The sequence below is a fragment of the Ictidomys tridecemlineatus genome, chromosome 10, assembly GCF_052094955.1.
Source record: "Ictidomys tridecemlineatus isolate mIctTri1 chromosome 10, mIctTri1.hap1, whole genome shotgun sequence".
Classification (NCBI taxonomy): domain Eukaryota; kingdom Metazoa; phylum Chordata; class Mammalia; order Rodentia; family Sciuridae; genus Ictidomys; species Ictidomys tridecemlineatus.
In genome coordinates, this window is record NC_135486.1 from 115,273,196 (window position 1) to 115,298,405 (window position 25,210).

General features: G+C 42.1%; 1 protein-coding gene across 9 annotated transcripts in view; it reads right to left on the reverse strand.

Annotated features, from left to right (window-relative positions):
• Nucleotides 1-3,668: 3,668 nt before the first annotated feature.
• Znf3 (zinc finger protein 3) overlaps nucleotides 3,669-25,210 on the reverse strand; it is a 36,113-nt gene continuing 14,571 nt past the window's right edge. For 6 of the 9 annotated variants that reach the window (XM_078023781.1, XM_078023776.1, XM_078023777.1 and 3 more), the window contains 3 exons: nucleotides 21,968-22,978; nucleotides 9,839-9,993; nucleotides 3,669-4,772 (listed from right to left, as the gene is read on the reverse strand). In XM_078023781.1, the coding sequence (XP_077879907.1) occupies nucleotides 4,716-4,772; nucleotides 9,839-9,993; nucleotides 21,968-22,978 (1,223 nt within the window). In that variant the 3' untranslated portion in view covers nucleotides 3,669-4,715. The other 3 variants (XR_013426845.1, XM_078023783.1, XM_078023784.1) reach the window with 3 other exon arrangements.

Sequence of the window (25,210 nt, forward strand, 5' to 3'; positions counted from 1 at the left end):
GAGTTTTGCTCCAAGGACATCAGTGAGACTGGCTAACTTGCTGTCGGTCCCTGGACTGACTCCACCATTCCTTGATGTCCAGCCATTGGCTGGAGAAAATCACCAGACAAGGACAATGTCTCTTCTTTGGCTAAGAAAAGTCATGTGGCATCGAAAGTATCTTGGGGCTCGAAGTTTCCCTAGGATTGTATAATTTGCTTATAGTGTTTAATTAGTGGGCATTGAATGCTAGTTGGAGTGCTCCAGTGTGCCCAACACTTTTTGCATTAATTCTTTATATTTGATAATTGATGTGATTGAATACATGCTTGCATTTACAGACAATTTGCCTCTGAGTAATTATTAATAACACCACTTTCGACAGTCCTTAACTTCTGATGGCAGGCTTTTCCACAATCAGTACATACACAGGATTTCTTTTTTCTTTCCTTCTTTTTAAAAAATATTTATTAGATACAATACCTTCACTTATTTATTTTTATGTGGTACTGAGGATTGAACCCAGGGACTCGCATGTGCTAGGCAAGCGCTCTATTGCTGAGCCACAACCTCAGCTCTGAATTTCTTTACTCTGGGGATTTCCTGATGATTTCCAATGACTGAATGACCTAACTTATATATAAATCATATATATATATATATATATATATATATATATATCGTGTGTGTGTGAGATATATATATATATATATATATATATATATATATATATCGTGTGTGTGTGTGTGTGTGGTGCTAAGGATTGAATCTAGGGCCTTATGCATTTGAGGCAAGCACTTTACCAACTGAGCTCTATCCCAACCCCCCATATGGGATTTTTTAAAGAGTGAAAACAGTAGAATTTATTCAAGTGTGAAGAATAGAAACAATTCTTGCAGAGGCAAGAAGGGACCTACTTGCTCTGTTAGAATGTAACCAGGAGGAAGTGAGTACTTTTTCCCTCTCTCATGGAATTTTGATGCTGTTTCAGAACAACTCAGAGGTTTATAGGACTCTTCAAACTTTCCATTAATATTTGTTGGTTCACAAATATTCCACCTTGGAATACTTAGCTTATTCTTTTTGTGGGGGAGTACCATGGATTGAATGGGGCCCTCAACCACTGAGCCACATCCCCAGCCCTATTTTGTAGTTTATTTAGAGTCAGGGTCTCACTGAGTTGCTTAACGCCTCACTATTGTTGAGGCTGGCTTTGAACTCACAATCCTCCTGTTTTAGCCTCCTGAGACACCGGGATTATAGGTATGCACCACCATACCCGGCTACTTAGCTCATTGTGGACTTGGTTGTGAACTTTTGGTCTAAGATAACACAGAGAAAAAGCAAATATCATTTATCTCTGTTGTCATGAAAAGAAACATTTTACAGAAAAGACTAGAATCTTTACAAAACTTCAATAAAACTGACAAGCAGCCTGTGTACTGGGGGCAGACAGACCTCTGAGGGGATTCTAGCTCCACCATTTCACTGCTTCAAGTCTCTGGGCAACTCTTTTGAATTTGGAGCCTATTTCCTCCTGGAGAAAATCAGGATGCAACTCCTTCCTGGTTCAGATTCTTTTGGTTATAGAATGTACAGGAGGTCACTAAGTGCTGTGCATGACACATTAAGCTGCTGTTTTGTTGTTGTTGTTTTTGGTACTGGGGATTGAACCCACAGGTGCTCAACCACTAAGCCACATCCTCAACTCTTTTTTATTTTGTAATTTGAGACAGGGTCTCACTAAATTGCCTAGGGCTTTTCTAAGCTGCTGTGTCTGGCTTTGAAAAATCATGATCCTCCTGCCTCTGTGTCCCAAGCCACTGGGATTACAGGTATGTGCCACCATATCCACATTTATTCAGAAATAGAAGCTAGTTTTAACACCAATAACGAACTGGTAAGTCCATCCTCTTGGTGTGCAACATGAGACTCTGCAAGCCTGCTCATCTTTGCACTACAATATTTCTTTCTGGATTAAAGAAAAACACATAGTAATTGAGTAGATCTTATACTTAGTAACAGTTTTAAATGCTTCTTTAGATAACTCAGTCGAGCCTATTAACTTTCACAGATAATATGGTTACTTTCTAGTGAATTACAGATCCTGACTAATGCCCTTTTAGGACCAATTCTTAAATAAAGACTCTTTTTCTTTCTTTCTTTCTTTTTTTTTTTTTTTTGTACTGGGGATTGAACTATAGTGGTAGTGTCCCCTTCTCCACAGAAAATCTTAACTAAGCTTCTTTAAAAATCTTCACCATAATTTATTTTAGGACTACCAGCAAAAAAGTCTCTACAAAAGAGTTCAATGTAGTTAAACTTCATATTTTCCTGTTGCTCTATTTTACTTGGCAGTGGCCTGGAAGAGATCAGCACTCCAGGTGCTAAACACCCCTTTACCAGTTTTTCATGAACATTTATTCAGTATAGTAGTTGGTAGAAGTGTTTGCAAATGCAAAGTGTGATTAAAAAAAAAATAGATCCTTTAACAAGGCCTCTGACCTTGAGCTGGGCTTCACAGAGATGTCTACATTTCTAAGATAAGAGAAGTCACCAATTGGGCTCCATGGTAACAGCTGGCAGGGGGAGGAAAGAAAGGGGAGAAGAAGCTCTCTCCTTCTCAGGTGTCGCCCTTGAAGGGTTAACTTGTCCAGAACATTGAAAGCAAAGCTGTTTTTGTGTGAACCTCTGCAGACTGTGAACTTCTGAGCCCCTCCCCTTACACACTGGGTATTAAGTTCTGAAACTGCCTGAATTCAGAGTTCAGGGGGATTGATTGATTACAGTGAAAGCTTTGCTCTCTGAACCTGGCTATAGCTAAATAAACCTGCTTCCTCTTCCTGTTTGGTATCTTGCCTCATCTTTCCCCTGCAACAGAACCCAGGGGTGTTCTACCACTGAGCTATATGCACAAGCATCTCAGATAGGAATAAATAAGGTAGCAGGCAGGAGACAAGGAAGGAGTACACAGGAAATCATTCTGGCTGGAGTCCAGGAGCCACCTTGGGAAGCAGAAGGCGACAAGCCTGGATGTTGAATGATGTGGATGTGGCATTGGATAAGCACCTGTCTAGAATAGAATAATGAAAGTGATATTTGAACAATCTTGACAGAAACAAACTGAGTGGGTTATGAAGAAAAGAGAGAAGTTGAATTCAATCCTTGCTCACAGCACTTAACCATCTAGCTCCTCTGGTCCAATCTCTTCTCATAGTGTGTGCTTCCCATTCTGTGCCAGCCTGGCAGAAAGCAAACTATTTTCATGGAGCACTCACCTGCCCATTGAAATAGAATCAAAATAAAAGATGGAATCTGCTTTTTGGTTCAGGCCATGTGATATATAACCATGCAAAATTAATGTTCCTTGAATAATTTAAGAAGAAATATTATTGTTTAACTTGATTCTCATATTTTAAAACTAGGAACATTTATTATTTGATCTAAAAATAATAAGTGTTTTGGTTTCTGAAGTTTCCCCAAACTTTATTATACTCAGTATACATACACCAAATTGCAAAAAAAAAAAGAGACACTGAACCCATTTAAACTTCCATTCAAATGTTATATATAGTATAACTGTGATTTTTTCATAGGTGTCAATATGTGTTTCAATGTCTGGCAAGTTTGGTGTCCCCGTTGTGGCATAGTCCTCTTACCGTTCGTAATCACAGTGTGAACAAAGAATATTTCATACTCACACTATTGATAAGATTTATTGCCTGAGTACACCATCTGGTTATCTGATGATTGGTAAAGCCTTGCTCAGGATTTTTTCACACTGGCCACATATTAACACCAATACAGTAAAGATAACCTGATATATAAGAAATATAAATGCTGACAGAAATAGTTCTGAAAGTGAAAGAAAAGTGACCACAACACTCAGAGCAACCAAGAGATCTTTATTGCAGCAGTGCAACAGAAGAGAAAAGAAAGAAAGAGAGAAAGAGAGAGAGAGAGAGAGAGAGAGAGAGAGAGAGAGAGAAAGCACACGCAAGAGAGAGACAGAGAAAGCAAGAGAGAGAGGCCTGGCAGGAGGGAGTTTTTATAGCCCAAATCTAATGGGGTCTCTGGGTCTGCAAGCTGCCTTGTTGGCACACAAGGGGGTTAAGTGCTTGGACTTGAGAGGCGGGCTGAGTGTTCAGCCTTGAGCAGGGGGGGTGAAGGCGGGCTGAGTGTTCAGCCTTGAGTGGGGGCTTGGGCGGTTGGGCTTGAAGCAAACAGGTAATAAAGAACCAGACAGAGGGTTTGAGTGGCCAGGTCATCCTGCAGCTAACTTTGTTTGGCAAGTCCTGCAGACAACTTACTCAGCCTGTCCTGCACCTAACATTCCTCCCTTTTTGTTTTTCTAAGTGACATGGGTGACGACATAAAGTCCTCTGGCTACTTCCTGCTTAATGGTGGGTGGCGTTGGGCCTAGAAGGGGAAGTGGAGGAATGTTCGGGGGACAGGTCTGAGAACACCAGGGCAGTCAAAAATAACACTCAGTGGCTACAGACAACTACTGTGGTAGGGGTAAAGTCCATAAAAGTTCCTTGAAGCCACAAGTTGTCGATGGCATCAAACCAATCCTGGATGGAGGAGATTCTTGGTATTAGCCACTGGTCCTGTTGCAGGGACTCTAGGAAGTATTGGAGGTGGCTTGGCTCAGTCCAGTGATGTTAAGGGTGATAGCCTGATTGCAGCCAGTGGAAGAGCAATTGCCTTGACCCATAAACTGAGAGTGGGTGGTGTCATCCTGGTGCCATGTCACTTGGATGTAGAAGCACCATCTGTGGTTGGGATAGAAACTTGAGAGAGAATAATGATTAGTAAAAGAAGATGAGAGTTGGTGAGAAATTTTGAGTTTTGTGGGTGTGGTGGAAGTCCAGGACTGGACATTTGGAACAAGTGCCTTTTTAAGGTGGGAGACATGGTACCAGGGGGAGTAGCCCAAAAGCTTGGTCACCATTGGGGTAGTAAGTATGACTATTTGGGGTTCCATCCAGCGAGGTTCCAACTATTGAGAATGCAGTTCCTGAAGTAAGACTGAGTCATCCAGTTGAAGAGGGTCCAATTCAGTTTGTGGTTGTGCTGGGATTGAGACAATGAATGGTGCAGGAAGGCACTGGTCTGCATGTTCCCTTGGGAGTTTGCATAGAAGTGTGAGATAGGACAGGTAGGACACAAGGGGAGGAGGAATGATCGGAAAGTTTTGGGTGGTTCAGAAAGGGCACCCATAGAATTGCTCAAAGGGGCTAAGGCCTGAGGGGGCCCTTGGGGCTGCCTGAATTCAAGTAGGGCCAATGGCAGGAGATTGGGCCAGCAGAGCCTGAGTTCAATAGCAAGTTTAGTGAGATGATCCTTGAGAATGCCATTAGGCCTCTCAACCTTACCCAAGGATTGGGGTTGGTGGGGGATGTGGAGCCTCCAAGTGATGTTGAGGCCTTTGGAAACTTGAACAACCTGAGAAGTGAAGTGAATTGAACAACTGTTGTCTGACTGGATGGAGGCAGGAAGTCTGAACCAGGGAATAATCTCCTCAATGAGGATGGAGGCGATGGTGTCAGTAATTTCCCTGGATGTAGGGAAGGCATCTATCCAACCTGAAAAAAGTATCAACCAAAGAAAGTAGGTAGCGAAGCTTTTTGTGCCTAGGCATGTGGGTGGAGTTGATCTATCAGTCTTTGTCTGGCTGGTGGTTCCTCATCTGGCTGGTGGGGAGTTTAGTTTTGATGCTTTCTTGTGGGGATACTGTAGAGCAGACAGAAAAAGCAGAGTGGACCTGCTAGAGAGTAGTTCTCATTCATAGGAAGTGAAAGAGAGGTTGTAAAATCTGGAAAAGGGGTTAGAGAGGGTTTTAGGTGGGGGCAGAGTCTCTGCAGCTAGAGGAGTTGGTCATGAGTCGTAGGTCTCTGTCTTGGGCATCAGGGGCCTAGTTTTAAAGAAGTAGTTGATTGACCGACTGGTTGGTGAATTTGTGTATCTGATCTTGCAGGAACTTCTGTAGGCAATTTAATAGACATGGTCCTATTAGGAGAAACATAAAGAAGACTAATAGAGGTCCTGTGAGGGGGAGAAACCAAGGCCATATTTGACTAAACATTCCTCATGGAGCCTGTTGACGTAGTTGCTGTCTCCTCTTTTCTAGCTGTTCTTGTCTTTCATTACTCCTAGGAATGACTGTGTTTTGGCTTAACTGTTTTTGGTAGGTGTTTAAGATCAAGCTGGTCAAAATTGACTTTGTTTTTATCTATTGTTAAGAGTCAGCTGAGTTCCTATAGGGGTCACTCGTGGGGGAACTTGAGAACAGCTTCTTAGTTCTGCTAGTGCCATTTGCGCTAGGATGGGTCCAGGTCTTGCTTGACCATGTGGCTTCCCTTGGAAGCATCAAGGATGTCTCCTGTCTCCAATGACCCTCCTATTCACAGCAAAAACACTGATTGGCTTTTCATTCTCCAGTGGTCTCATTAATCTCCCTGATCAGGAGGTTATGTGGCCCAGAGTTGCAAAGCTCTTTAGAGAAGTTCCCTGTTCCCTAGATTCAGACTGACTCAGGGGACCAGAGCCAAATATTGGTTTTCTTGGCCCTTTTAATTTAACTTTAAGTCTTTATCTTAAACATCCAGCAAAGTCAGTTTCATTTAAATTAAGAGTACTGGGCTTTAGCTGAAGTCTGGCCTACTTTGGAGTCATTCTGACATGTAGTAATATGGGAGGCACAGCCTTATCTCAGGTAAGCCAGGGCTCTTTATAAATCTGAGGTAAAGTGTTCTAGTATTGAAGCTGATCTTTGTTTTTAAATATCATTTTATAAAATTTACATATATTGTTGCTTGATGTCACATGAATACTAGCTAACACAATATGATATTACATTTAAATTGTACCCAGTTTATAGAACTTTATATTAATCTTATTGATAACAGGTCCAGTTATAGAAAATTAAATGATATAAATAAATTTCCAATAAGTTATCTTTATAAGCATAAAATTACCATGCAACATTTTGGAGAATACCAGCTTGATATATAGTTTTTTTTAAAGCTTCTTATCTTAGTGACTTATATACCTGGAAAATATGAACATATTTAATATACAAAGAAGAGTAATAGTACCATAATCACATTGATGTTTTTATATTAATCAAGTTTAGCTTTTAAAGAAATAACATATTACAATATTGAAAAATAACAGTTGTTGTTTAATCATAGTTGTATACATAGACCTTCTTTAGCACTTACTTAAACCTATATAGTCAGTGTACACAGACCTTCTTTATCACTTGCTTAAACCCTCTTATTTACTTAATCATATAGATTCTCTTATCCAGAAACACCTTTTCCTTCTATTAAATCCATACTTAGAACCTTCTAATTTCTCTTTCCCATCTGTTAACTCCTTCTTTATTCACACTTTGAACAAATCCTTGTAAATTTATGAATTTAGGCAAGTTATTCCATTTCAACAAGAGATATTTTATTATTTGCAGTACACAATTAATCACATCTGTTTACCATTTCATGAAAACATGCACAATGTTTAAGTATATAGAATTATATCGTTGTAGGGACAGACAAGGCAAGGCACCTAAGATAGCAGTGAAGATAGGGAAACAGTTGCAGCCAGATTCAGAGGACACAGCTTCTGCCATAATCAATTAGTCCCCTGATCCCCAAGTTTAGGTAGTTTCAGAATTTTGCACCTAGCATGTAAAGGGTGGGGCTCAGAAGTTTACAGTCTGCAGAAGTTCACAAAAAGCAGTTTGTTTGTGTTTGGTTTTTTTTTGGGGGGGGGTTTTTTTTTTTTGGTTGTTTTTTTTTCTGTTCTAGGTAAGTTAACCCTTCAAGGACACCTGGGAAGAGGAGAGCTTCTTCTCCCTTTTCTTTCCTCCCCCTGCCAGCTGTTACCATGGAGCCCACTTAGTAACTCCCTTATCTTAGAAATGTACTCAGCACTATGAAGCCCAGCTCAAGGCTAGAGGCCTTGTTTACATATTTTGTGAAAAACTAGTAAGGGGGTGTCCAGCACCTGAAGTGCTGATTTTTTCAGACAGTGGCCAAGTAAAACAGGGCAACACGAAAATAGGAAGTTTATCTACATTAAACTCTTTTGTACAGATTCTTTTGCTGAAAGTCCTAAAATCAGCCATGGTGAATATTGCTGGAGAAGGTCAGTTAAGACTTTTCTGTGGGCCTGGGTAGGGAGGGGGAAGACAGGAAGGCGGGGCTGAGAGCAGCTCCAGTGGATCTAAGAATGAGGAAGGAGATGTAAAAGAATAGTGGGAAAGGGGTTTGGGATTTTTCCTAGCAAGGAAAACTTGAGCAGCAGAACAGTAGAGCAGAGAGGAAGACGGGAGTGAATATCCCCAAAAGCCTGTAAGGGACTTTCATTCTTAGTAACCTGTTTTCAGTGATGACAAAGCAATTTTAAAGGCTATTTTTATTAGATCTTGGATAGGGGTTTGAGGGCTCTCCTCAGCTCGTTTGACCTTTGGGTTAGCTGGTAAAAGGACCTGGTGGGACCCGGTGTGGGTGCTGACAGTAGAAGAAAGGAGTGAGTGGGTGGAGGGGAACCACAGTACCTGATACCTCAGCAAGGGGGCAACGCTCTGAGGAAGGGCAGTGGTTTGGGTTTTTGATCTAGTAATTGGAGGGGAGAAAGCAGGTTATTGAGGCGGGGGAGATGGTGGAGGGGCTGGGGCAGAAGGCTGAGGGGGAGGATCTATTTGAGCCAGGCAATAGGGTGGAGGTTCATCAGCAGGGTTAAAGTAGTGGATGAGTCCAGAGGAGGAGAAGTTGGGGGATTGGTGGTTGGGGGAGTTGGTTTGCAAGCTGGAAGAATTTGTAGAGGTTTGCAAGAAGTGTAGAGAGCAGGATTGGATCAGAGCAAGAAGAAAGTGATCTTTACCCATTTTTTCGAATGCTCACAGTAATTTTAGAGATCCCTCAGAATGGAGGGATCCAGGGATCCAAAAGGGGGCCATCTGTTTTGGTTGTCTAAGGGATAAGTGGGCCAGGCCTGGGTGCTATATTTGATCAATTTTTTGGATTTGATGTCTGGTGTCAAGGAGAGGGTTTTGAGGTTATCCAAGAGGCATTGTAGAGGAAAGTCGACCGGCAGAGAAGACACATTACCCATGTCGCAAACATAGTATAAGGAGGAGGGAAGAGGACACCAACGTAGTATAGGGGAGAAGGAAGGAGACGCAAATGTAGTATAAGGGAGAGGGAAGGAGACGCAAAGAAAGTATAAGAGAGAAGGAGGAAACTGATTTATTGGCAAAAGGGGCATCCCCGCTAGAGCCAAAAATCAGGAGTGCCTTAGTGGCAGGTTCGAGCTGCAGAGATTGGTCGTCACCAAATCCTGACAGTCGAAGCTCTCGTCCTGGACAGAGCCGGAGCCGTGGGAGACCTTGGCCAAGGCTTTTTGGGACCCCTCCTAGAGAGGCCAGATACTCCCAGGGCCAGAAAGAGGGGAAAGAGGGAGATGGGGAAGAGAGAGGAAGGGAAGGGTAAGCATATCTCTAGTGGCTGAGTCTTGGAGGTAGAGGACTAGGATTTTAGGAGAGCCACTGAGACCATGAAGGTGTGATGTTCGGTTCTCTGTTATGTGTCCCTGGAGGCTACACAGTCCTTCGAGGGAGACCTACAAAGCCTATGCTGGGAAACTACCAGCTGGGAAGGGAAGGGAATAATTTTGAACCCAGGAGTTTAATCTTCCCAAGGAAGGAGTCTCTGAGGGCCACCGTGGCCTTGAAGGCTGTGGTGGGGTGTTTTTCTTCCCGCAGGTGGGCAAAGAGGTTTGCAGGACAATCAACAGTCAAATCCTCCTGACACCACCATTGGGTTTAGGACTCCAGGAAGGGGAAACTCACCAATCGAAGGCTGGTGGTGGATGGAGTTCTGGCGGTCGAGAAAAATGGGTTCAGGTCATCCGATGAGTGGCACTTCCAAAGGAAGAGGGACCCAAAAGTGGGTTTTAACCCTCTTCCCGGGTTTCGGCACCAATGAAAGAAAAGTGACCACAACACTGAAAGCAACCAAGAGATCTTTATTGCAGGAGTGTAACAGAGGAGAAAAGAAAGAGAAAGAGAGAGAGAAAGAGAAAGAGAGAGAGAGAGAGAGAGAGAGAGAGAGAAAGCACACGCAAGAGAGAGACAGAGAAAGCAAGAGAGAGAGGCCTGGCAGGAGGGAGTTTTTATAGCCCAAATCTAATGGGGTCTCTGGGTCTGCAAGCTGCCTTCTTGGCACACAAGGGGGTTAAGTGTTCAGCCTTGAGTGGGGGCTCAGTGTTCAGCCTTGAGCAGGGGGGTAAAGCACTCAGCCTTGAGTGGGGGCTTGGGCGTTTGGGCTTGAAGCAAACAGAGAACCAGACAGAGGGTTTGAGTGGCCAGGTCACCCTGCAGCTAACTTTGTTTGGCATGCCCTGAAGACAGATTACTCAGCCTGTCCTGCACCTAACAGAAAGGACACCTGCAAAGTCCATGCAAAGTCCAAGGACCACAACACACACCAGAATCCCATGTAAGAGATTTATGTCAGTAGCATGGAGCAAACTGATAAAGCTGTCCCTTTCAGGTGAGCAGCAGCATGTTGGCACTAACAGAGCAGCTTTTTAGCCCACAAGAGGAATTTCACACACACGCTTAGGGGTTGTGTCATGGGCTGGGGTGGGGTTGGCCTTTTAGCAGGCACATCCAGAAGCCTGGGAGTCCCTAGACAAAATGGCTCCTGAATGGAAACTTGGGAGTCCCTGAATAAAATGGCTCCTAAATTGGAACTTAGCAGTCCCTAGATAAAAATGGCTCCAACCTAAAATGGTGGATCTGATGTTAATATTGATCTGATGCCAATAAGTTCCACGATCACTTCATTTCTTACCGTGTTCGGGATTCCCTGACATGGGTTAGTAATGCAATCTTCTTTCTGTGATCACATATAGATTCTCCAGCATGAAGTTGATTTCAGAGCTTACAAGTTTCCTCTCCAGTGTGCAGTTTTATACAATCTGTGCTAAGAAAAATGATTTTGTCATATGTCCATTGCACACATAGGCTCTGCTTCCATGGTATCTTATCTCATGATAAGTAAAGTGTGACTTATAACTGAATGTTTTCCCACACTCAAAGTTTATGTGCCTTTCTGTGGTATGAATTTTCTGATGTCTAATTGAGAAATCTGCTACATATCTTTCCACAGTGACTACATTTAAATGGCTCCTCTCCTGTTTTTGTTGTGTCAGAAACTAAATTCTGACCAAAATCTCACCCCCATTCATAACACACAAAGGGTTTCTCTCCAGTATGAATTCTCATTCATTATAAGATGTAACTTTTGTTGTGTTTTTTGATTCATTAAGTTCCACATTTAAAATTCTCATAGAGTGTTAGGACAAATGATAGACACGTGAGGAAGGTGGGAAGGGGGAAGCAAACCTCAGGTCAGTAGGCTTTTTTTTTTATTCAGTATTTGGCAGGGGAGACAATTGGTGGAATTCAGGCAGGGCTCATTTTGGGGGCAGAAAATGGCAACAGGCTGCAGCAAAGGCCTGGGTTTTATAGGCTTCCTTTAGGTTGGGACAGGAGGGCAATTCCTGGGGTTCATTATATTGGGGTCCAGTGACCCATTAGGGTGGGACAGGTATGTGAATAGGAAATTTTATGAGGCTTATTGGATTGGCATCAGGTGACTCATTAGAGTGGGGTCAGGTGCCAGTCAGGTGAAGTTCCTTTTGTATCACTTGCTCTGGCTGAGGCCTGGGATTTTAAATGACAAAAGCTTGGGGGAAATGTCCTTGGACTTATTTTCCATATACTTCAAGCTCAATAAAGCTATTACAAATATATTTTGTATAGGTGTACATATACTATATATATATATATATATATATATATATATATATATATATACAAAAAATATATACACACATATGTATATATATAATATACATGTATATATACGTATACATAATGTATAATACCATATATAGGTGGGGGGAAAGAGAGAGAGTTCATCTAATAACTGAAGCAAGTTCATGCTTGGGAAATGTTTTGTTTTGTTTGGTACCTGGGACTGAATTCAGGGGCACTCAATCACTGAACCACATCCCCAGTCCTATTTTGTATTTTATTGGAGACAGGGTCTCACTGAGTTTCTTAGTGCTTCATTTTTGCTGAGAATGGCCTTGAACTTGAGATCCTCTTGTCTCAGCCTCCTGAGCTGCTGGGATTACAAGCATGCCTGGCTTGGAAAATACTTTGGGTTAATAAAATGTGCTGCTTTTAGGAATTAATTCCCATTGTATCAACAGTGGGCTGTACATTACTTCTAATAGGCTTGGAAAGGCCCCAAATACCAAATGGTAAATGGGGTAGCTTAGGGTGTGAGAGTGACCAGAACCTTATATACAACTTCTCAAGAGTCTGTTTACCCAGAAATGAGGTATACTCCTCTGAAATGAAATTACTTTAGTAGATAAATCCATTGCTGAAGCCATCTGAATTTAGCCTATTAAGTCAGTTATCAAGTTAACAAACTTATGAAACAGTTACATTAAAACAATGTACTTGGGGGAAAGGAAGGACAGCAGAATAAAATAGACATTATTATTGCTGTATGTATATATGTGACTGCATGACCAATGTGATTCTGCAACCTATACACTCAGAAAAATGAGAAATTATACCCCATCTGATTCAAATGTATGATATGTTAAGATCATTGTACTGTCATGTGTATCTAATTAAAACAAATAAAAATTAAAAATAAAAATAAACAAACAAACAAAAAAAATGCACTTTCAGATATATGGGCCATGTGGTGATCAAAACTTCTCTAAGGAGCTCCAAGATAGAATTAGCACTTTCCATTTTCATAACAGAGATCTCACAAACACCCCAGATCTCTACTTATCTTGGGGTCTTTTCCAAACAAACACCAGACAAACCAAACCTGCCAAGGACAAGGCCAGAATTTCTGGACTACCAAATAGTTCAAGAACCCCACATTAGTTTAAAAGAAATCCCAAATTTATGAAATAACCCCAGAAAACAGAAAAGGAGGACAAGGGTCTATGCACACTGCCAGTGAGACTAGGGAACAACCAGACTTTGGGCCCACAGATTTCTAAAATTCATTTTTCCATTTTATCAAAAAAAAAAAAGCAGCAAAGGTGGCAGAGTGCTTGCCTGGCGTGTGCAAGGCCCTGTGTTCAATTCCCAACACTCTAAGGACAAAAATAAATAAATAAGCAGCAAAGGGAAAGGAGAGAGCTGGAACAATATTAATTTCACAGCTGCAGGGACATTCCCTACCTGTTCCCCTCCTCCAGGGCCAGTAGCCATGAATGGCATTATAATCCCACCAGAGACACCATTCTGTAATCGGCAGCCCAGCCAGGGAGACTGCTTAGATCCCAACTGTCCAGTTTCAGCCACCCTCCAGGGTAAGATATAGACAAAAGGAATTTTATGCAGTTTGATCAAACTGGGGAAAAGCAGTTGGATTACTTCCCTGCCTGGATCCACAGAAGGGGTTACAATTTATAGAAACAGAAGCTGAGTGATATACACGTGGAGATTTAGCTAGGCTATGTGCAGCTGGAGAACATGCCAGTCTTAATTTCCTTGGCATCTGCCCTCAGCATGAGGAAGTTTGTTATTCTCAGCATGAGGAAATCCGGGAGCTCTGCTTCATTAACAGCCTCAGATCCCAGCAGCTTTGTTGTCAGGTACCTTTTATCTTGGGATCCAACTAAAACCAGGCAGTCTCCTGTTTTTCATTGAACTTTCTTGTTTATCAACTTCCTTGGACTGCCTGCTATAGAAAGGAAAGAGGCCAGGTCCTTAACATGGACTGACCCTTACCAAGCACTCCCACCTCATCTCCTGTGGGAATCCTCTCCCACACATGACCTCCCTCACCCCAGATACACATCTGTTCCAGTCAAATGGGACTAGTGCACTTGATGTTATCGACCACAAAATAGCTGTTTCTCTCTTTACCCTTTCATATCCTCTCTTCTGACAGGTCATTCATCCCAGGGAGAAATTCCTGCTGCTCTGGTAAGTTTATCCCCATGGCTAGAGGCCCTAGAACTCCCTGCTGTCCTACACTGACCTGTCTTTGCTGCAGCTGTCCCCCCCCACCAGCCCCAGTGCCAAGCCCTTAAGCCATTTTGTCTAGAGATGAGGTGATAGTTTAGAGAGAGAGCCTTGGGTCACTGGTGGGTTCCTGGTGTACAGAGGGTCAAGGAATGTTCGAAAGAGGACTGAATGGCTCAGCAGATATCCAAGCTTTATATAGGAAAAAGTGGATAAAGGAAACAAGGTGAAGAGATTGTTGGGTTTTCCTTTTATTTTTTTTTTAATTAATTTATTTTTTTTTTAGTATTCAATTCCTTTATTTGTGTGTGTGTGTTCTTTCTTATCTGAAGGTCTTAAGGTTAATTTCTAGCTTACCATTTTCTTTTTTTTTATTATTGGTTGTTCAAAACATTACAAAGCTCTTGACATCTTTTGTATTGCCAGTGGACCCAAAGAGGACTTACATTGGTGGTTCCTAAACTTGATTGTGCATCAAAGTCAAAATAGAGGCCAGGTACGGCGGCACATACCTATAATGCCAGAGGCTTGAGAGGTTGAGACAGAAGGATCACAAGTTCAAAGCCAGCCTCAGCAATGGCAAGGCACTAAGCAACTCAGTAAGACCCTGTCTCTAAATAAAATACAAAATAAGGATGGGGATGTGGTTCAGTGCTCAAGAGCCCCTGAGTTCAATCCTTGGTACCCAATAATAAATAAATAAAGATAAAAAGAAAAGAAAAAAGAAGACATTAAACTAGTTGGAACATTCTAGGCTCCACTCCTAAAATGCCCAGTTGTGCTCCTGGTCAGTATAGGAGGTCCTGTGATCCTGGTCAGTCTATAGCACTGAGCTTTGAGGTCACTAGGGGTCACAGCATCCTGTTTTCCTAGAGTATACTTGATCTCTGCAAAGCACCCAAGACACAGGATCTGGCTCTGAGGGGGCCCATCATGGGAAGGGGAGGCCAGTCCAGTTGGGAGAGCATATCATGGTAGGGTTACCATGCTACAGGCAGAGTGTGGGGAGTCCTTCCCTTGAGTTCCCACCATCTCTCTCCAGATGTGTCTGGGACACTGGCCCGAAGCCCAGCCTCTCTAAAAAAACCTCCAAACCATCTTCTCTGTGAGTTTCACTCATGGTGCTGGAGGGCCAGACCCATCTTAACATACGGTGTTCTCAGAGAGATGTCTGCATTGTGTCTATCTCTATTAGCTATTCATGGATCAAAAGCTTTCACTCCAGTCCCTTCTGTCCAGGGGACCCACACAGGCATTCACTGCCCTCCAAAATCTGTCCCTCTTTCCCATGCCTACTGCTAACTATCATCTGCCTTTCCCTGACACAAAGCCTGAAGCATAGGATGCTTTAATAGGTGTTTATTTACCTGAGCAACACGGAATAGTTATTTCTATACCTCTCTTTTGTCAGGCACACATTCTGCCTGTCTGGGTACCCAGCTGAGCATCTGTGCCATTCCTTGAGAAGTCTTGGGACTTCTATGTGCCTTGCTCCTCCCCAAGCAGCACATAAGCTTGCTTTCTTCTGAAACCCCCATGGTATTTACAGAGAGACAGTACAGTGGTGTGATGAAGGCCCAAGCTCTGTAGACAGACTGGACTTGGCCCCTGCCATGGCTTCCTGGCTCTGGAGCGATGGGCAAGTGGTTCAACCACTGTGTCTCAGTTTTCCCATCTGTAAACAGGGTTATTCATAGGACTAAAACCACACCGGATTGTTGTGAAGACAAGCTACAACAATGGCTGGCACTTGGGTAAGCAGTTATTAAGGATCAGCTCTTCTTACCATTACTGTTCCTCTCTTGGCGTCTCGTTCTACCTTGTGTTATCAATATAGGCCTTATGTCCTGCTGGACTGGTGCCCTTCAACACAGGAACTATGTATGGTTCATTCATCATTGTGTTCCTGTACAGTGCAAGTGCTTTCTTATTGAACTGCTGTTGAAGAGCTTCAAGCATGGGTGAGAGAAAAGGGGTGTTTGAGGAGGGTTGGGTATCCCTCTGGCAGTCTGGGGATAAAAGAGATGTAGCCTGCACTTTAGGCACCAACTGTATCTGAATCTCACTGCACCATTTTTTGTGTATCTGGTGAACTCCTTTCTCTTTCCAGCCTTCCTGTGTCTCTAGGATTACTGGTATGTGCCACCATACCCTGCTAGTTGCATTACTTTAAATGTAGTCATGAAGAGATGAATAAAAAATTACATATGCAAAGATATTTTGTATCTTCCTGAAGAGGGAAAGGGAAGGCAGTAAAGGTACTACAGAATTTATATAAAAATTAGTTAACTTGTGACACACTTGGAAGAATGCTTGACACATCATAAATGCTCAATGGATGCTACTTATTACTCTTACTTTGTGTGTGTGCACATGCACACATGCACATGCTTGAAATCAAACCCAGGGCCTAAGAACACAATCTACTGCTATTTTTTCTATTATGAAAGTAATATATATTTGTGGTAGAAAAGTGTGAAAACGTAGGGGAAAAAACCACCACAGTGAGGGAGTCCAATGTTTTAACAAGGAATAAATGACGGGGTTGGGGGGCCAACCACAATAATGAATGTACTAGATGCCGAGACAGCTCCAAGGAAATGATTAACTTGGTCAGGGTGGAAGGTGGTATGCGCAGTGGACCAGAAAGGCCCCACAGCACAGGCAAAGCTTATAATAAGGTTCTCAAAGACAGTTTGTCAGGACAGGAATGGAGGGCATTCAGGAAGAAGGAATAGCAGGTGCAGTGGGACAGAGGCACTGCACCATATTTATGTCCCTGTGACTGTAGTTTTGCAAAACTGCCAGGGGACGGTGGTAGGAAGGAGTGGGTGAGAGCAATGTCAAGAGGTTAGAACAGGGAAGGGGGCTGGGCTAGGACTTCCTGTGGCATGATGAAGAATCTGAACTTTGACCTAGGATGAGAGGGACCAAGGAAAATTCTGAGATGGTGGCTTCCAATTTGCATTTTAGAAAGAGAACTCATGCATGGGAATGAAGAATGGACTGAGGGAGAATGAAGGAAGCAGATAGACTTAAGGCTGGTGTTAAAATCCTGGACAGAGTCAAGGATGGCCTATGGCAACAAGGGAGTCACAGGAATGGGGAACAAAGGATGGGTTAGATATTGATTGTCAGCGGCAGGGTGAGGAGATGGAAAGAAACAATGCCTCTGGAATTCCTGTGTTTCTAGCTAAGGCTGAATGGGAAGTTGGTGATGTCAGCAACCCAAGAGGGAGTACAAAAGAAAAACCACTTGTGGAGGAAGCTCAGAAGAAACCTGTGTTATTTCTGTAAAACTACTCTGGTGACCATATTTATCTTTGCATATGAAAATACTTATGTAATTTTTTTTTATTCATCTCAGAACCTTTCTCTTCATGACTACATTTAAAGTAATGCAACTAGCAGGGTATGGTGGCGCACACCAGTAATCCTATCGACACAAGAAGCTGAGGCAGGAGGACCACAAGTTCAAGGTCAGCTCAGGCAATTGAGCAAGACCCTGTGTCAAAATAAAAAGGACTAGGGGATATGGTTCAGTGGTAAAGAATCCCTGGGTTCAATCCCCAGTACCACACACACACAAACACAAAGCAGCTAACTGGGCTTTATTTTTCAAGTGGAAGAAAATTATTAAACTCTAGAAAACAATGTATAAATAAAAATCTCTGGGGAGATTTAAAAAACAATCTTTTACTAAAAAGGAACAGTTCATTAAGATGCTCTTCTCCACCACTCCATGGTTCATACTTCTGTTACCTGAAATGTTCAGATTAAACTGGACTTTTCTCTTAGTTGGCAACATATCCTTTGTCAAAATCCTTTGGGCTATATTTCAAATAACATGAATGATTTGGAATGGGAGGAACTATCAATAATGAAATTATTTTTGCTATGACTGAATATGTCCTTGCAAATCTTGTCTGTCCCTCTTATTTTTTAAAAATGTCTTCAGTTGTTGATGGACCTTTATTTTATTCATTTATTTATATGCAGTGCTGAGAGTTGAAAGCAGTGCCACACACATGCTAGGCAAGCCCTCTACCACTGAGCCACAACCCAGCCCCTTTTATTTTTACAAATGACTACATTGTGTAGGTTGAGAAGAAAACATCAGAAGCTACCAGAGGAATTTAAAAAGAGGTAGAATTCAGCCCAACTTAATTTCCAGTAATTAGAAGGATGAACACTGGAGTGGTAGGTATGCTTTTGCCCTGTGCAACAGAGAGCCTCCCATCCCAGCAGCTGTAACAGAGAAAGGCCAGCCTCAGCAACTTATGGAGGCCATAATCAACTTGGTGAGAATCTGTCTATAAATTTAAAAAATAAATCAAAATAAACAAATAAATGGGTTAGGGATGTAGCTCAGCACCCCTGAGCTAAATCCCTAGCAACCCCTGCCCCCCGAAAAATGGTTTCTTTGACTCTGGTTTTTATTGATTCCATGTGAAGAGCTAAACATAAGAACGCCTGTGGGCAAACTCATGGGCATGAGTGTTGGATGTTTCTGAGGCTTTGTTATTTTGCTGTTTCATATGTCAAGAGGAGCAACAAGAAGACATAAGGTTACTCTGATGTGTAGAGATCGGCTCAAGGACAGCCTGGACTCTAAGGCTGAGCTAGAATTTTTATTTTATAAATTTATTCTATCATTTTATTCTTCTATAAGGGAGAAGCCACTGAAAGGTTTCCAACAATAAGACTGGCATAGTGCCAACCTTCCCATGTTTCCCCACCTCACAGCCATCATTTGGGCCATGTGGCCCAGACACCCACCAAGCAGAGCAGCCCAGGGGAGATCTATTCTCTAAACTCACCATCTTATCTCACTGGGTAACTGCTTTTGTCTATAAATTGGAAATAATACCAACCCCACCTGCTTCACACAGATTGTTGTGAGGATCCAATGACTGAATATATGAAAAACACTTGGAAAGGGGCCAAGTAAGGCTAGCACAGAGAAAGGCCAAGTGTTAGCTTCTGTTACCATCACCTGGAAAGCTGATGGTGTTTTTCCTCAACCCAGAAAACTTCCCTGAAAATAATCTCTTTCCACTCACTCCAAGCTTACCTAACCTGCCTCAAGACTCAACGCTACTTAGATGTGGGAGGTTACAGAGTATGAAGAAAACTACAGGTTTTGACTCAAGAGCTTACAGATATTTTGAGGGGAATACTAAGTGGGAAAGGCGTATCTAATTTGAAATGAACAAGTCCAGTGTGAATGCTATGCTGGAGACCCAACACTGAACTTGTGAGATCAGTACCACACATGCAGTCTAATGACTCATTTACATAGAGGTGATAGTTGAAGCCTGGGGAATAAATAGATTCTAACGATTATAGAAAAAAATCATGGAAAATAGGGATGATATGTAGGAAAATAAAGTAAAATGTAGTTTCAAAATTATTTTAAAAATCTTGACTTTTCACATAACCACCATGATCAGCAATAGGCCCTACTAGGACCTTCTGAAGAATTGTCATAAGATCCTTTTGGGGCGATTTCAGTCTGTTTCCACATCTGAGCAGAGGAGCTAAGCCTTCATATTTAGTGACTACCCATCACCCAGCTATCTTACCTGCTAAGAGGTCTTTTCCAGAGACGCACAAAATGAATTCCTCCTCACTCTGTCTTCTAAGATTTAGCTCAGCTTTAACTTCTACCCAGCAATAAAAATTTTAACTATTCCATGACTATTTCTTCCTTCTCAGTGTAAATTTTAACTCTATTCCCAGAATCATATAGATCTGACTTCGAGCTCAAAAATCTATAATTCCAATATCGGTAATTCAAGCCCACACTTTGAATAATAAAGTGAATCTGCAAATATGTGGCAAATATTAAAAGTCAAAACGACTGGGTAAGAAAAAGGGAATCTAACTGAAATTGATTTCCAGGCATGTACGAGTTTGTCAGGATGAACCCAGCTGCTATGTGTAACCATTAATCTCTAATAAAAAATAAATTTTAAAATCAAAATGATCAGTTTCATTAGTTTTGTGAAATTAAAAACAGATGATCAATCACAATATATAATCCAAAACGTTCCAAATAGGCCAGAGCTCCATACATTTTCTGAATTTCTTCAGATTTTCAACCTACCCTTCATAGGGCAAATAGGCAAAACAAGAAATCTAAATTTGCACATGACTACCCAACAACCAAGTACTCTCTTCTTCTATTTTTGGTTGCTGGTCTTATATATTGTACCACAGCCAGGCATGGTAGCACACCCACGTAATCCCAGTAAGTCAGGAGGCTGAGGCAGGAGGATCACAAGTTTGAGGCCAGCCTCAGCAATTTAACAAGGCCCTAAGCAACTTAGTGAGAACTTGTCTCAAAAAATAAAAAGGGGTGGGGATGTGTTTCAGTGGTTAAGTGTCCCTGGTACAAAAAAAAAAAAAAAGTATTGTGCCACACAGAATATCTGTAACTCATAAAATTCTAAATGGGATATGAGGGTGGGAGTGATTCTGAGACAGTCTTAGAAGAATGAGCCTGAGAGAAAGGGAAATCTCATGTTTGCAATTTAAAGAGAAATTGCTGTCCGTATCAAGTTTAATGTTCAAATTCCACTTATAGTCACCGTGTCCTGTTTTAGTTGAATGAATACGGTCCCTGTACAAAAAAAAAAAAAAAAAAACAAACCCACTAAATCTCCTTCTGAAAAAACTATTCTGTTTAATAGTGCACTTCATTAATGCTACAGGATGAGCAGGATCAGGGAAACACAATGGAAGATCATCCCTTGGCCCAGGAAAATTCAGGGAGCACCATCCTAACCCAACAGGAGCCCTCCACCAGGCTCAAGCCACAGCCTGCCTCCTCTGGGCTTTCTCTTTATTTGCATTAATCCTCCGCGGCTGAAGTCAACGTGGAGTCAGGAGAGTTCAGATTGCTGAGGCCAGATATTAGAGATGACAGAAGACAGAATAGATTGGCAGAGTGAGCTCCTCAAAAGCATCCTTAATAACTAGAGGGTGGGATTAAATTACTTGTCCTCACAGGAGTAGGAAGAGGGAGAGGGGACAGGAATCAGAGGCCAATGCTGTATGCTTCTTATCTGTTCCCTCAGGTTATTCACTGCTTACATGGCTTTCCCATTCAGTCCCACTACAACCAAGAGGACCATGAGGGGTCTGCCCATCTCACTAAGCAACTTAGTGAGATGCTGAGGCAAAATAAAAAATTTTTAAAAAGGGCTGGGGATGTTGCTCTTGGATTTGTGGTCTTGCTGTGCCAAGAGCCCTACAGGATACAGTCATCACAGAAATTCTCTCTGGGGTCTTTTCCCCCTCCTCAATAAAATAGCAACCCCTCAACACCTAGTTTCTCCAAGTTATGAAATCACGAAACAACACAAATCTTAAAGCTGAATTGGGAAGAGTGGCTTTGAAATACAGCCTCTATTTCCCTTCCCAGCAAATAGTAGGACCCAGAACATTCTTTCTGCTGCCTTCTGTGCTCACTGTACATGATTCCAACTAGTGGAATCCTTGGAATTTTGTTCCTACTAAGCTTCCACTCCCCACCTTGGAAAGAAAGGCTCCTCTGGTGTAAGAAGAAGGGTTAGTGCAATCTCCCACCCAAATAAGTTTGACTGGACTCCAGGCTTCCTTCTGTTCCCTGCACTTTATCCACTGCTTGCCTTACAGATTTTCAAGGCTGGTGTCACTGCTGAGAAATCTAGTAGGTTGCTGATCACCCAATCTGTCCCTTTTCTAAAGTGAAAGGTCTGAGGTGGAAGGGACACATCCTAACTTGTTCACACTTATGCAGTAAGGCAAGAGCTCTTTCAACTCAGGGGAAGTGAGGAAAATAGTATGTGGCTCTCTTTCATGTAGACTCTCTGATACTTAATTCAGCAGTAACTCTGAGGGAACTTTTGCTCATACCCGTTACATTCAAAGGCTTCTCTCCAGTGTGAATCCTCTGGTGACGAACAAGGGCAGAGCTATACCTGAAGGCTTTCCCACACTCACTACATTCATAGGGATTCTCCCCTGTGTGGATTCTTTGATGCTGAATAAGGCCTGAACTGTAAGTAAACTTTCCTCCGCATTCCATACATTCGTAGGGCTTCTCTCCAGTGTGAATTCTCTGATGCTGATAGAGGTGTGAGCTCTGGCTGAAGGCCTTCCCACACTCATTACATTCATAAGGTTTTTCTCCAGTGTGGATTCTCTGATGATGAATAAGGGTAGAGCTCCTACTAAAGGCCTTCCCACATTCATTACAGGCATAGGGCTTTTCACCAGTGTGGATTCTCTGATGGTGAGTCAGGGTGGAGCTCCAGCTAAAAGTTTTTCCACACTCATTACATTCATAAGGTTTCTCCCCGGTGTGGATCCTCCGATGGAGAATGAGAGCAGAGCTACAACTGAAGGTCTTTCCACAATCATTACATTCATAAGGCTTCTCCCCAGTGTGGATTCTCTGGTGCTGAATAAGATGAGAACTCTGGCTGAAAGCCTTCCCACATTCAGTACATTCATAGGGCTTTTCCCCAGTGTGGATTCTCTGATGTTGAATAAGGTCTGAAGTTCGATTAAAGCTCTTGTTACATTCATCACACTTATGGGGTCTGTCTCCCATAAGAAGTCTCTGATGGGAAATAAGGTTGGAATTCACAGTGTAGCTATTCCTAAACTCATTATGTTTCTCCTTTCTCTCTCCCACAGTGGTAAGCTTTTCCTTAACTGTCACATGACCAAAATCTTGTATTTTCCTATTCAATCTTTCTCCAGAGGAGTTCCCTAGTTGCCTCTTTAGACTAACTTCTTGTTCATAGGTTTCTTCAAACTTAAGACCCTGAGAAATATCCTTCTGGAATCGTCTCAACAGCACCCCATGTGATCCTGTATCTTCAGAAATTTCTTGATCATTTTTAGTTCTGGATTCACCATCTAGCACAATTAAAAAAAAAAAAAAGCAAATGTCACTTGTTCCTTGTGCAAAAAAGAATAAAATACAGAGGACAAGATAATTGTGTGACTTGTATTTATAATGCTAAAAGTACATACCTAAAAGAGGCCTACTTAAGTGTAGCTAAGGTACAACAAGATAAACAGGCTAAGGAAACAGGGAAAGAGTAAGGCAAAAAGCAAAATCAAGGAGAAAAGAGTTAAAAGTACACAGAAAGCTGAGGATGTAAAGAGATTTATGGATTCAGTGGAGAGTTGGGAACCAAAATTATTAACAGGAAAGCCATATTGCTTAATGAAATCTCCAAGGAGAAGTCAAAGTCTATATATATAATTCAGGAGATAGATGGTTACTGCAAAGACAATTTAAAAAATGACAGAGAAGCTGGGCATGCCCAGTGACTTAGAAGGCTGAGGCAGGAGTATCACAAATTCAAGGTCCACCTCGGTAATCTAGTGAGGCCCTAAGCAACTTAGTGAGATGCTGAGGCAAAAAAAAAAAAAAAAAAATTTAAAAAGGGCTAGGGATGTTGCTCAGCGATAAAGCACACCTGGGTTCAATTCCTGGGCTCAATCCCACTAACAAAATTGAAAAAGAAAAAACAAAAAACAAAAACAGGAGAGTCAGGGTTCATGCCTATAATCCCAGGGACTTGGAAAGCTGAGGTAGGAGGATCTCAAATTTGAGGCCAGACTAAGCAACTCAGTGAGACCCTGTCTCAAATAAGAAGTAAAAAGGGCTGGAAATGTAGCTCAATGGTAGAACATCCCTGGGTTCAATTCCCTGTACCACTGAAACAAAAATGATGGGGATACAGGACATGGTGGCCCCGACTATAATTCGAGCTACTTGGGAAACTGAGACAGGAAAGAAGATCATAAGTTTGAGGCCAGCCTGGCAACTTAGCAATATCCTGTTTCAAACCAAAAAGGACCGGGGATGTAGCTCAGTAGCACAGCACTTGCCTAGCATGTGCAAGGCTCTGAGATCCTTCCCCTTACTTACTGCTCAGTACTGCGGGAAAAAGAAAAAAAAGAAAAGAAGGGGGCTGCGGTTGTGGCTCAGTGGTAGAGCACTTGCAAGGCGCTGGGTTCGATCCTCAGCACCACGTAAAAATAAATAAATAAAATATTAAAAAAAGAAAAAAGAAAAAATGAGAGGAAAGCAAATATGAAAAACTAACATAGATACTTGATGAGAAAGTTGATGAGAGTGCTAAGAAACATGTGGGAGAGTGGAAAGGAGCAGAAGGGTGAAGATACTGAGGACTTCAATGGCCCCATGTGAGCAGAACAATCCCATCTGTAGTCACGTCACATAAGCAACACCCACAGAAATAGGCAAGACAGCTTAGTCTACCTCTAGGCTCCAGGCCTAGAAAGCTGTGCGGGTGTGGGAGGCTATGTAAACCATATGTGACCTCTGTTTTCACTACTTCTGTTGGAGTTTCCAAACTTCAGGCACAGAGAATAACTGTAAAGGGTTCAGATAGTTAGCATTTTTAGTTTATATATTTTTTAAAGCAGACAGGGCACTGAGGGTCAGAAATAGACACAGCTGTTTCTCCTGGCCTGAACAGGTATCTCTTTGGACTTCTCTGTTCTCAGTTCCTTTCCAACTCAGGACCCTGAACTCTTCCACTCATTCCAGCCAAGAGATGGTATCAGGATTCACAAATGGGAATCCTACTCATGGAGAGAGTCTTGGGACAAGGAAGTTTATCCTGCTCATACTAAGCTGTCCCAGAGTGCAATTCGAGATCTCAGTTTCCTATGAACAGAAAGGAATTATACAGGCAGGTCTCAGTTGGGAGTAAGGAAGACCCCTGGCTCTGCTCAGGAAAATAGTGTCACTAAAAGTGGGGCAAGAGATGAGGAATTAATCTTTTGTTGTGGTGGTGCTGGTGGTACTGGGGATTGAACCTAGGGTCTCATACATGCAAGGCAAGCACTCTACTAACTGAGCTGTATCCCCAGCCCGGAAGAATTAATCCTGAAGGTAATTTCTACTTACAAGTTTATATTTCTACAAAAGCAGCAGGTGCATGAGAACCTAAACAAAGCAAGAGGTCCCTAGGGCAATTCAACAGGGAAGGAAAGGAGAGTCCTAGAATTTTCACTTGGACACAAGGATCCCAACATACTTATTTTTCAGAAAAATCTCTGGATTGTATGTTCAGAGAACATATGGAAAAAGTTCAGATTTGGAGTTAA